At 51.2% G+C, this 13,363-nt stretch overlaps 1 protein-coding gene and 1 long non-coding RNA gene across 3 annotated transcripts in view; one reads left to right on the top strand and one right to left on the bottom strand.

Moving 5' to 3' along the window:
• Positions 1–13,363, bottom strand: part of Ampd3 (adenosine monophosphate deaminase 3) — a 44,569-nt gene that overhangs the window by 6,563 nt on the left and 24,643 nt on the right. For both annotated transcript variants that reach the window (XM_029479785.1, XM_021166488.2), the window contains 7 exons: positions 11,841–12,060; positions 9,852–9,981; positions 5,061–5,255; positions 3,295–3,426; positions 2,614–2,777; positions 2,000–2,126; positions 869–1,032 (listed from right to left, as the gene is read on the bottom strand). In XM_029479785.1, the coding sequence (XP_029335645.1) occupies positions 869–1,032; positions 2,000–2,126; positions 2,614–2,777; positions 3,295–3,426; positions 5,061–5,255; positions 9,852–9,981; positions 11,841–12,060 (1,132 nt within the window). The remainder of the gene's footprint in view (positions 1–868; positions 1,033–1,999; positions 2,127–2,613; positions 2,778–3,294; positions 3,427–5,060; positions 5,256–9,851; positions 9,982–11,840; positions 12,061–13,363) is intronic.
• LOC110297626 lies at positions 4,425–5,467 on the top strand. The gene is made up of 2 exons (XR_002378309.1): positions 4,425–4,521; positions 4,909–5,467. It is a non-coding gene; the product is annotated as an uncharacterized LOC110297626 (long non-coding RNA).

The following is a 13,363-nucleotide window of genomic DNA, read 5'->3' as shown; positions in this document are numbered from 1 at the left end:
CAGTTCAGAAGCCAAGGACAGAGGAGAATAGACATAGAGAAGGGTCCTGGCCCTCCTCCATTCCCCACAGCCCCATTTCCTGGCTTTCCAAGACTGTGGCCTCCATCCACCATGAGAAAGCAGGTGGATGGAGGCCACCTCTTTGCTTTAGAAATGGTCCAGGGGATGACGTGTGTTGAAAGACACTGAGCAGGTCAGTGACAAAGCCAGAACCAGAAAGCCTGTCTCCCAGAGCTTAGCTCAGGATCACTTCCACCCTGCTCCCAACCCCTTTTCTCAATCCCATTCTAACCTTCCACATCACAGCCTGGATTAGCTCAGTGCTAACCAGTGAGAAGGCACACTCCAAAGGAAGGTGTATGCAGTATTACTCTCAGGGAGGGGAATGTAGCTGTGTCCTGTGTCCCAGGTTTCTGGCTTCTGCCAGTATGTGCTTTGTCTGGTTTGTGGAGCCTTTCCATGGGAGACCACCCTAAGACAAATTGCATCTGTTTCACTCTGTCTCTCCTGTGTCCAGACTGTGCCTATCACAGGGGAGCCGAAGTTTTTCAAAGCACAAATGCATGTGTACAGACTGCTGCCTAGCAGGAAAGAAGCGTGCGTATGGTCAGCGTGTCCCAGGTCTCTCCTGTCTCCCAGATATAATAGCCCACATGGTGTGTGGTCAGTATGTGCATATGAACATGTGTGTGCAGGTGTACAGCGTCATTGCACACATACTACATATCTGTGTTGGCATGAGTCTTCTCAAGCATATGGCCACATGTGTGAGCAGTCATGTGATACATTTAAATACCACGTGGGTATGCATGTTGGCAGAAGGAACACATGCATGTGCAACACAGGCTCATGCCGGGGCCTCACCCACCTGCGGAGGTTGTTCAGCACCATGATGTTGGCATACATGTAGTACAGGTAGTAACTGTAGGGTGGGTTCTGCTCACTGGTCCAGAGGTCTGGGCTGGGACTCTTGTCTGAGAACATGTGGTCACTGTGCTTGGATTCATCATCCACACTGTCAAACCCAGTCACCTGTGTGGGAAGTAAGGATTCTGACACTGAGCCAGGGCAGGATAATCTGGGACTCTGTTCAGCTCCCCACAGGGTTTCGCAGCTCACACTCCTGTCGGGGACCCTGAGCCTCTGAGTTGGCCCAGTAGGCCAGCCTGGAGAATGCCAGCCCCTGTGTATCCGGCTGGAGACAATGAGGAAACTGAGGCTGGGCCAGATGAGGCTGGATCTGAGCTGCCAGGTTTCCTGCTGCTGTGCCAAGGAGGCCAGTCCTGCAGGGAACAGCAGCCACTGCCAACGGCAGCAGTGCCATGCTGGGGTGCGGCTACTTGATATGCCGGGCATCTACTACCATCCATCAAGGTCCCCTGGCCTTACAACTCGTCAGCTAGTTAGTACTCAAGTGACACTGTGTCGGGGTGGTGGCTGTGGCCTCATTTTAATGTTGAGCAAAACAGGACCAAAGTGGTTTTGGAAGCCGTCCAAGTGGGATGACTAGACTCTAGGCCCAAAGAGGTCCAGAGCTGGATTCAGAGCGAGTTATAGGTAGAGGATTCCTTTGGTGTGTCAGGTATAGCCATGAGACACCAGCTGGGTGCCTCACAATAGATCAAGGGTCCCTGGCCAGGTGTATCCATGGCCCCAGAGGCACCTCTGCTTCACTGGGAGGAAACCGAAGAAATCCTTTTGATCAGGCATTTCCAATCTCCAGGCTAAAAGCTACTGATCATTGCCCACAGCTGCCCTTCTAGGGACAGACACAACCTTCCCCTGCGTTACCAACAACCACTACCCTGAGAAGAAGCCTCCCTCCGTTCCTTTCATTATCCAGCTTCTTGGAGCTGGCAGCCTGTGCCTGGGTCCAGGAGCTGGGGAGGGGAGCAGAGTGGGAGGCTGGAGAAAGTGAACCCTGAAATGGACCCATGTGGGGCAGATGTGCCCTCCCTTGCCACACCAGGCTCACTAGAGTCCCCACCCTGGCACTTACGTATTTAAGGAAGAGATGAAGCTCCCGATGATCTTGGGGGTTGATGGTAGCTTTGAACAGGGGCAGGAAGATGTTCTCCAGCATCTTCCCAAAGTTTGGCAGTAGTTTCTTTGACCTAAATATATCACTGGGGAAACCAAAGGCTTGCTTGGTAGGAGGACTTGGTCTGCCTGGTGGAGCCTAGTCACTTTCCGAACAGAGCAAACAGCCAGTGCCGTCAGTGTTTGCAAACTGATGGGCATCTTCCTGTGCCCATCGGGCCACTGACTCAAGCCAGAGGCCACTGAGAGTGAAGTGGTGGGATTCAGGCTGGGTGAGAGCTCAACTCAGCCCCTCTGAACCCCATGCCCAGCCCAGCTGGAGATGAGAGTGTCGCTCTGCATGACGGCCAGGGAGGCCAGCCATGTAGGACACTACAGGTCATCTCATGACCCAAGTCTTCAATAAGAAGAGAGGGTAGTCCCCCCACCATGTATTCTTCAAAAGCAAAAGTGATGTGTGCTGAGAGTCAAGCCCCACCACCCCTGCCCTACCCTCAGGAGCATACCCAGGAGTCATGTAGGACAGGCTGTGGTCCCCCAAGAACCCAGGGCAGACAAGAGCACGATACTCACTAGATGCGGGGCACCTGAATGATCCAGCGCATGTTGGGTGAGTAGACCTTGTGCTGGATGAACCAGCGGGCCAGGCTAGACCACTCCTTGGGACTGCGACCATAGATGGAGAGCCGTGGTTCTGAGTATTGGTACTTGCTGTCCTCTAGCTCCCGGGCCACTTCCTGATAGCAAGAATTGAGTCAACCCAAAAACCTCCCAGATACATGGGAGACCCCATCCCTCGGTGGGCCCTGGGGTCCTTCAGCTACCTGCACATAGGTGGAAAGGCTGATCTAAATTCCTGGCGTTGCCACATAAGCCCCCACTCCCCTGCCGAGGTGTCTCCTGGGAGGGAGGCCAGGGTCTGACACGGGCAGGCTGTAAACAGGCCTGGCTGCAGAACCAGGCTGGGCAGCAGCCATGTCTCCACCTGAAGCCAGCCTGCAACCAGCCGAGTTCTGGCCGCAATAGACAGGGGTGGCGCCAGGACGCTAGGAGCTCTTCCCTTCTTGCCCCTTCCCTGCCATCAGCCCACAGGACACACCTGTCCGTGCTCAAGAGCAGGAGACCAGCGCTTGCCTGTGTTGGGTGGTAGACAGAAGGGCCTTCAGGGAGAGGAAGGGACAGAGGGTCACACGTGCCCCTACTTTTTGAAGGCAGACAACGGCAGGTATCTGAAGAGGCTGAGGGCTCACTCACCTTGACCATACGAGCAAAGTACTCTCCCCCGAGGTAGTTCTCAGTTTTCAGATACAGGTCCCGGAGCTCGCTGGCCCCCACGGGGTTGTACTTGGAGTTGAATTTGTCGAAGCGGTGAAATGTCTGGCGGCCCTGAGGAGGAGACCACCAGCTGGCTGCCTCACATTTCCATGCGGCTACCAAATATGTTTCTCCTGACCTTGCCAAGACAGCCACACTGGAAAATGTAGTCACCCCCCTCCTTTAGCTCTAGATCCCCCTCCCTCCCTTTCTTTCTTTTAGACAGAGCCTCACTATGTAGCACAGGATATCTTCTAACTTGCAATCCTCCTGCCTCATCCTCTATAGTGATAGAATTACAGGCATGCGCCACCACAACTTTCTGCATGAAACCTTGGTCATTCTGTGTGCCAGGACCATGTCCCTCAGTCAGCCATAGGACTCTTTGGACAGGCACTCTGTGGTGGAGTTCAAGGTCTTGGACGTGTGAGGAACATAAGTGACTTACAGAGGGCACTTACTGAAGTGTATCAAGTTTAGGGTCGGGGAAGACCCTAAACTTCAGATGAGCTCATCTGTTTACTCAGCAGCTCATCTGTTTACTGTTCGCCCGTGGACCAGATTCAGATCCTCAGAAGCCCAAACCAATGCCAGGTGGGCATAGTGGCCCCACTTGTAATTCTGACCTCAGAAAGCAAAGAGAAGGGAGCCCCAAAGACACTGGCTAAGGCTGGGCTCTATTGATGAGCTCTGAATTCGATTGAGAAACCCTTATGCTTCAATGAATATGGAGAAAGAGTAAACCAAGATGGTTACCAGCATCAAATTCAGGCCTACACATATACATACATGTGCCATGCAGGTGTAAAAACATACACACACACACCACAAAAAAATATAATCAGAAAAAAAAATTAAGTTTTTACTCTGGCTTTCTAAGTCTGAACAGTAATTACTGTGCGTGTGCGTTTGTTACATTTGGGTTAGTTATTGTCTGTGGTCCAATAATTGTGCTATTTTCTACCTTTTGAATACTGAAGATAACGCTGCTATGGACAGCGGAGTGCAAGTGTCTACTGAAGTCTCCATTTTCAGTGCCTTCAAGGGCGTGAATAGAAGCTAGGAAGTCTATGGAATTCTACAGCTAACATTTTAAAGGACCACTCTGCTGTCTCTATAGCAACTGCACCGTCATTCAGCATCTTAACAACTTTGAAAATTAACAAGGTGCATGATAGTCATCACTTTTTAAATATTTTTTTTTTTAAATGTATGGATATTTTTACTTATGTGTGCCTGCTTGGCTAGATGGGTGCTGAGTGCATGCAGTTCCTGTAATGGCCAGAAGATGGCGCAGAGTCCTTAGAACTGCAGTAATGGGCGCTCATGAGCGCCTGCCTGACTGTGGGTTCTAAGAACTGAAACCCTGTCTTCTTGCAAGAGCAGAAAATGGTCTTTCCTCCATCTCTCCAGTCCTACAGTCATCATTTTATTGACAAGAAAATGAAAGTTTAAGTGATTCACCTAAGGGTACATGACTCCTAAGTGATTGAGGGGGATTAGAATTTGTAACCATCCAACTTCATGGTCTTCCTTTGACTCGTTTGTTCCCAGCCTCACTATTCAAGAACACCAGATTCCTTCCACAGCTCTACTACAAGCAAAGTAAGATGATTTCCCCAGCCACCAACTGTCCAAGCACAGATATGCTGGCTTCTGTGGACAGAGCACTCCTGATAGAAGTACCCAGGGCAGAGCTCACTTACCGCATGAACATCCAGCGAGTCCACCGTGAGGTCGTAGGGGTCCATGTGCAGGCTGTCGAACACCTGCCGCAGGGTGATCTTCCGACCTAGCTTCTCTGCCACAGTTCTGTCGGGCTCTGTCTGGTACGTGTGCTTGATGAAACGCAGCAGGTGCTTCTGATTCATGCAGGCTGCTGCATGAATGTGTGTGTCTACCTGGAACACATCACCCACTGGTCAATGAGCCAGTCCCCTCCCCTAGTGACCGAAGAGCCTCAACCCTCCAAGCGGAACACAGAGTCTCAGCACCACACTGGCTGTGGACAGAGTGCCCACCATCCCCCTTCTTATTTTTCCTCCAGGCCTAGGATCTAGTCTTCGCTCCTGCAGGCCTGCCACCCAGCCTATATCCAAACAGCATCAAGATATTTTTGTTTTGGTTTCTAGTTTACCCACTTGACAAGTCCTCTCTTGCATACTCAGTCCCAGCACTTGAACCTGGAATTAAGGCTGCGAGCAATCATAATCTCTCCTCTTCCAGCTGCCCCCATCACATGTGGGGAGCCATGCTTGGCTCCTCAGACACCAAGCTGCTCTGTGGTATCACATTGCCCATGCCTTTCTCAGCCCACAGGTTTCCTTCCTGCCAAGCTCATATGTATTATTCTGCCTCCTCTACATGGGAGCCAACCCTGATCCCCTGGGCACAGCTAATCCATTCTCTCTCTTGCCCAGCCTGGGCACCTGGGACAGTCATCCACATTGGTGGGCACATCCTCCTGACCCCTCTTACATGTTTCTATCTGCCTGGGACCTCCTCAAGGGCAGGGACCAAGTCCACTGCATCCACGTCACACCTGCCCCAAGGATTGGTCCAAGGTATCGGTGAGTCAATGGTGAATGAATGAATGAACGAACGAATGAAGAAAAAACTGGTGCTATCCATTCCAATGGGTTCATATAACCATTGAGATTCAACCCTTCCCACTGACTTCTCTGGGAATTCCCAAAGCAATACCCCTAAGAGAGTTAAGAGGGTACCCACCACACCTTTCTCAGTCAACGCTACCTCACCTGAGCCCAGGATTTTCAAGCCCCATTCTGAAACAGATATCCTGACTGGAAGCCAGCATGTGGACTCAGACCTCAGAGAAAGTTCTGACTCACAGACAGGAGTCAGGAGCTTGGGACCCCTGCACTTGATGGAAACACAGATTCCCCAAAGGAGGCACCAGCCTGGAGCCCAGTGGGACCTTGGCTTCCTTGTTGAATGTCTCAGGTCTTCGGTGTCATGCTAAACTCCTGTAACATCGAGCTGTCTCTTCACCTCTGACCTCTCTTGTGACAGCTCATCCTCACCCCTGACCTATGCCACCTGTGCCTTTAAAGATTATTTTTATTCATGTGTATGTGAATACATGCATATACACCAGGGAGTGGAGGGGGGGGCTTGAGGGAGAGCGGAGTCCAGAGAGAGAGAGAGAGAGAACGTGCAAGTGCAAAGAGGCAGGGGGTGGGGGTGGGGCTGGGGCTGAAAAGGGCATCAATCCCCTGGAAATGAAATCAGGTGCAGTTGTAAGCTGCCTGCCACGAATGCTGGGAACTGAATTCCAGTTCTCTGCAAGAACGCCAAGAGCTGAGCCGCCTGTGCCTTTAACTTTTCTCTTTAAACAACTCCCAAATGCGGACCATGAGCTGAAAGTCCCAGAACTAAGTAATTACCTAACGGACGTCTCTATTTGAGGAACTCACAGACAGTTCACCTCCAGAATGTACTCTCCGTCTCAGACCACAGTGCAAACCTGACCATCTCCTGGTCCTCAGTGTCTTGGGAAATGGCCGATCCTGACCTCAGAAGTTCATTGTGAAAAAGTGGGCAGCCTTCCCACCCTCTTCTCTCAGTACCAGCTAATCACATCAGTTCTACCTCCCAAACTTCACTCCCACTGCCACCAAAGAACTTACTCCTGAGTCCAGAAAGACCTCTTTCCTGGCCTTGTGGCTTTTCCCCTTGTCCTCGGTCAGCCACACCATCCCCGTGCACATACAAGCTAGAGTGGACTGTTTGGTTTTTTTTAGAATACTATCACTCCTCACGTTGTCTGTCCTATCTCCCTCTCCCCTCCATTTTCTCTCTCTTTTTACTGTGTTTCACTTACAGGCTGTCACCTGGCTAACAGGTGCCCTAGAGACACAATAGGCATGCTGGGTCACCTCTCATGATACCAAGAAGACAAGAGAGGTCACAATTCAGGGTGCTACAATTCACGCTAGAACTGCAGCAGACCAGGCTTTCTGGCAAGGCTGGGGGAAGGAGACACTGACCTCAAGCTGGGGAATGCTGTCCACAGCTGGTTGGTCATCTGTTAAGACATGCCAAGCCAGACATTTGATCTATTGGACTTGTGTGTCCATTATCCCAGCCAGCCTATGGTGTTGGGGACAGTGCTCACTCATCAGGGACCTTCCTGCCATCAGTTCTTGACCCTCCTCCAGGAAAGACAGAAGAACTCAAAGCTGTGAGATGCAGAACATCACACGGAGCGGGGCTGAAGCTCCAGCGCTTCATAGCCGAGAGGCAACAAGGAGCCCAGCCTGGCTTCGCTCACTGCGGCACGGCCTACCTCACTCAGCATGACTCCACACATTCTTTGCCATTCTAGCTGTGTCTTCCAGCTTCGCAGTCATGCACACAGCCTGTCATAGCTTCCATGAGTCACAGGACATAGAATGAAACCAGCTGGGCCATCCAGGAATCCCCTAGTCCAGCTTGCAGAATAAGTCAAAAAAGGCCTTCATTTTAGTGTCTGGCTAGAAGAATCTATGCGGATACTTTACTGTCACGTGAGATCAAGGTTCACAGAACAGTCACATTTCAGTGAAGCACTGTTTGATGTCTAAGACCTGAGCTAACTAACACTGGCTCTTCTCACACCCATGGCAGACATGAGTAATCGATACTCTATTCTTCCTCTAAGCTTGAATAGCTTCAGGGATCCGATCCCACTTGATCAGGCTTGGCCCAAATAATACCTATGATGTCCCTAATGTTACACTTTACCAAAGTGGACAATGCTCATTTCTATCCAACATCCAACTTCCAAGGAGCAAACACAGTCCTTCCTTCCTAGCAGTGGGCAGAGACTACATGCTCAATTATAGGGTCCTGCTGGTTGGGACTCCCAGTATCAAAACTCATTCCTTACTACCCATACTGACACCTGCCACGCCCCAGGCTCCTGCCTTGAGAGCCTGGCTCTGGACATGGCAGCCACCATAGAGATAGGAATAGCCCTTCCCTGTCACTGTAGATTTTAAATCTCAGTCTTGTCCTTAGAACCCAGATTTTGAGTGAGAAAACAAATCTCCCAGCACCCAGCACCCAGCACCCAGCTCTCTGCCCTGGAGGACCAGGCCTAACTCAGCAGCTCTGGATTCATACTTATGGACCAATTTAGGTGCCAAAAATGAGACTGTTGTGGATAGAGCAGGCATCAACCCCAGACTGCCAGGAAACCCCAAGAATCATCTCTCTCTTTCCCACATCATGGCCAAGGAGCAACCCAGAGACAGCCATGGGCTGTCCAGGGATGACCACAGGACCATCAGAAGCACAGTTGGCTAGGCTAGCCTGGCTCCAAGCCTCAGGAGCTATAGAGGCCCATAGTGCTCGCTCACACTTGCAGAGGGCGGGGTGGGGATATGCCAGGCTAGGGGAGGCGTTTCACCCATCTGCCAGGGTATGTGCTAAGTTCTCACAGAAACTGAGCCACCCAAAGAAGGAACAGACGGTGGCTATTGTATCTAGGGAAGTGGTCTAACCACAACCTTTCACCTCTGCCCATGCATCCAATAGCCCACGCGTCCTACTCTTACTTCTGAAGCCTCTTGGTCCAGAGTCTGAGACTTATGACATTCTTTAAGAAGTCCATAGGCCTCCATGGTGCAGAACCTTGCCACAGCTCTGCTGGCCTCCCTCTACCTGGCTGTCACCCACCTTCCAGCCCCATGAGCTTGCACGCTCTCTCCTCCCTCTCCCCTTCTGACATCTGCACACTCTGCTCCCTCCCCAGAAGGCCACTGTCACTCGTTCCTTCCCCTGTACCACACACCCTCTCCTCCTCAGTTCTGGCCTCTCTGAAAGCCACTCCCCACCCCTGTCACAGCACTTGTCTCTGAGGATTCTTATGAGCAGAAAGTTGAGTCTTGCTCTCCATCCGAGCCATGCTCAGCATGATCCCAAGTTGTCCTTCCCCTGGAAGAAAGTGGAAAAGCTCCAGGCCAGGACCCTCTAACACAGGCCTGCCCTGTTGCTGCCCCTGCAGGCAGAAGGTGCCAGAGCCACGCGGCCACTCCAGGGGCAGAGGAAGGGCAGAGGCTGGAGCATCTTAATGCTTTGCTTTAATAGAGCTGACTCCAAAGGATGGAAACCTGCCAACTCCTAAGTCCAGACAGGTCCTGACAGCTTTCCCTCTGTGATGTCTCTAACACATCCACTACCCTAAAGCCGCCACTGTTAAGACCAGTTAGCAGGCTATGTTCTGATGCTGGAGAAAGACTTGCACCAACACAGACTTTCCAATGTAGATCTAGAATGGTACCACAGTATCCAAGACAACCCGATGCAAGGATGCATTCTGCCAGTCTTCCTACTGCATAGACATGTTTTATCACACAGGCTACTCTGGCCAAGAAATGTCCAGCCAGGAGACCTGGCGCTCACCCAACTCTGGACCTAGACAGACCCAGGGCATCATTCCCTGGGCCCAGTATGGGGCCAGGTGAGTGGCTTGGACACCAGCCACCACATACCTTTCTCACATTATAAAAGTCTCTGTGGGGGTTACTCTTCAATTCCTTGAACTCTGACATTTCATTTAACATCTCATGAAGGCTAAACTTGGATTCCAGAAAGTTCAGTCGCCGGTGACAATAGGTTTTCCTGCAAGTTGGTGAGAGATAGAGACCCCAGTAAGACATCAAACGACAGTTTAGCAACCTCAAGACAGGGTAGTGACCCGGGATGGAAGGGTCAGGTTCTGACAGCATGGAGGAAGAAGAGCCGAGATGCTTCCAGCTTTCCTCAGACCTGGCTGAGCTGACCAGCACACACGTGTGATGACACCACATGAGCAGACGGTCAAGACACACGGGAGGGAGCACCAACTCTGGGAGCCCAGGCAGGCTTTTGTTGTCTTATGTTTGGGCAATTAGCACAGGGATAACCATCCCATGGATAACTATGGAGATAGTGCCGCCCCAGACTGAAGTACCTGTCTCAGGCTCTGGGTCTAGCTGAGCAGAGGAGCCCCTCCTCTCTCCTCAGCCCCCATAATCCTTTAACTACAGAATTTATTGCCCAGAATGTCAATGATACAGTCAAACTATCTACTACCACCTGCCTAGCTCAGGATGCAGAGGTGTCAACCCTCCACCCATGACCAACTGTCCCTAGGTTCCCACGACCTGAGGGATCCTCAGCTCTGAGATTCCTGGGCAGGAAGAGGATGTTTACAGTGAGGAGCAGGTAAGGACCACTGAGACAGAAAGCTCTGTGGGACTGACACCCCAGGGTCCCCACCCAGGGAAAGCACTCCCTGGGAATAAGTTTTCCTCAGCGAACTAAGATGCGACTCACTGCTATGACCAGATGTCTCCCACACCCAGCTCAGATGCCCAGCCTCACAGAACTGACCCTGCTCCCTCAGTGCTCTCAAACAGCAGCTGCCTGCATCTCCCTAGGCCACCATAATGAGCAGCTGCTAGGAACTAAAGAGATGGCTCCGTGGTTAAGATCACATACTGTTTTTGCAGAAAACCCGAGTTTGAGTCCAAGCATCCAAATCACAACTGCCTGGAACTCCAGGGGATCTCACAGCCTCTGACCTTCTCACATGCAGATATACACATGGATATACATAAGTAAATGGCAATAATAACATTTTTAATACCAGTCTCATTGTCTGTCTATAGAGGCAAGCCCTGAGTGAGTCAGGAATCTCAGAGTGGGAAAGGACTCTGAGCTAGTGAGAGATAGAGACCCCAGTAAAACATCACATCAAACATTAGGTTTGGTCACTTTGTCCATCGACTGTCCCTTGATAGTTTCTCAGACAACAGTCACTGCTCACACCCCTGGTAAGAAGGGATTCCCAGAAACTGTCCTTCCCCTCCCGGGTCTTAGTTCTGGCCTCTGCTTAGTGAGGACCAAGAGCCAGAGGCCCACCCTCCCCCCATCCTACTCTTCTGTCTCAGAGACGAGGCCCACACCCTTCACAGCAAAACCCCAAAGGCAGGAGTGAGCAAGGGGTACATGCCAATCTGACATGACCCCTTGCCTTCCCAGGCTCCCATTCCTACGGATCAGGTAACTGAACCTTAACCATTGGTTGGCTCAAATCCCTGCCATGAAGAAAGCCACCTTCCCTGTCAGCTCCAGCCAAGCGGGGACACAGAGGGCTCCAGGATCCCTGCATGCTACTTTCAAGAGCACAGGAAGCCCAGTAGCTGAAACAAGAGTTTTTCTTTATTCCTCCCTCCATGTTCGCCCATGCCCGGAGCTGACAGCTGGCAGCTCTCTGCAGTGTTTCCTTGCCTAAGGAGAGGGGTGGCAGCTGATGTAGGTACACAGTGGCCACTATCACACAGAGGTTTCCACATGCCCATGTACATCAGGGTGCAGCAGTAACAGTTCTAAGCCTGTGCAATCCTCATAGGGAAACCCAGGATGGAGTGCCTGCTGCTCCTTCCCACACACACACACACACACAACAAAAGGGGGAACCGGGGAAATTGGCTTACGTGGGGCCATCAGTGATGAGTGCCAGAATATGGCTCATGTCCACAATGTAGGTCTCCAGGTCAGGGTAGGGCAGGCTGTGGGGCTCCTGGCGTTCCAACATCGTCTGATTGTCATACACAAAAAGAACACCTCCGTGCATGCGAACCAGGTAGCCCAGGTTGGGGGGTGCATCATCCAGGCAATAAGGGTCTTCCTGGGGCAGTGGGGGAGGGTGGAAGTCTGCAAAACAGGATGAGTGGTGGCCAAATGACCAACGTTGAACACTTTGTCAGCCTCCCTGCTTTGTTTGTCTCTATAACTCTCACCACTGTGTGATTAATAGTTCTTCACACCTTGGATATCAGAGGACACACACTGGCTTGTATTGTAGCTGCTATAGTCCGGTCTCTAGAGCAAGCCTGTCCCAAGGCTAGCACACCAATGCATGTGTGTGCATGTGTGTATGTCCATGTGCATGCATGCTTTTGTGCATGCATACGTATGTGTGTGTGTTTGCACATGCACATATGTGTGTGTTTAGCTTAATTAAAATGGACTTCACCTAATTTGGCCCTTCTTGGCCCTCAGGGGTGTCTGCTTTATTTTACTTTTAGTTTTTAGAAAAGAATGGCTAGGTGTTCTCCCAGTAAGAAAGCACTGGAATGCCTGGGGCAGGGAATAACCGCTCCCTCTTCCCACATATTTTCTGAACCCAAGGCAGCCAAAGAATTAGATAAGAAGTCACCCTGTCCCTAACAGAGCAAAAGGATCAATAACCAGGCCCTGCCCTCCCAGAGCAGGAACTGGCCAGCATAGAATCCTTAGCCTAGCATGGAGCCAGGCAGAGTACACCTAACCCAAGCAGTAAAACACCTCTGCTGTTTCCTGGTGTGAGAGTCTGAAAGGCCCTCTGCCTCTGGGATCCTGACTGCTCACCTGAGACACCACCTACCCAGCAGGTGGTAGTGAGGGCCATAAAAGCACAGTAGGGAAATGCTTGGTAAACAGGTGTGCCCTGCACAAGGATCATGGGACGTTGCTTATGATGGTTCAACTTAATGGGCTTTTTTAAACTTTAGGAGTGTGCAAGAGTAAGTGTGTGTGTGTGTGTGTACCAGCAAAACACTCCGTGTTTTGAATAAGGGTAGTCAGCATGTTGTTACTAAGAAAGCTGATGATGTTGCCAACCGTAGGCTCACAGAAACGCTCTGGGCATGGCTAACATCATTTGGCTGTGTTAACTGCATTTTCAACTTAGGATGTTTTCAGCTTCCATTTGACTTATTGGGAGCACAATCTGTCAACAGTCCGGAACATTTGCCTTCTTGTTAGTCTTGAGAGTTCTCAGCTCTTAACCAGCTGTCTCTGGCCAGGGAATAAACACAGCAGATCAGCCAGCACCTTGCAGGCCAGCTGCCTGACAGGCAGACGGAGCAACCTTGGCTCCTGAGTGAAAGAAGCATCCAGGGCCCAGGGCAGGGTGTCCTGCCTCAGCACTCTGGAACAGGCTGACCCTAAGCTGTGATGGTCACAGAGAAGGCAG

The sequence above is a fragment of the Mus caroli genome, chromosome 7 (genome assembly GCF_900094665.2).
Source record: "Mus caroli chromosome 7, CAROLI_EIJ_v1.1, whole genome shotgun sequence".
Taxonomy (NCBI): Eukaryota; Metazoa; Chordata; class Mammalia; order Rodentia; family Muridae; genus Mus; species Mus caroli.
The sequence above is the reverse complement of the archived record's forward strand: the minus strand, read 5'-3'. Positions and strand labels throughout refer to the sequence as shown.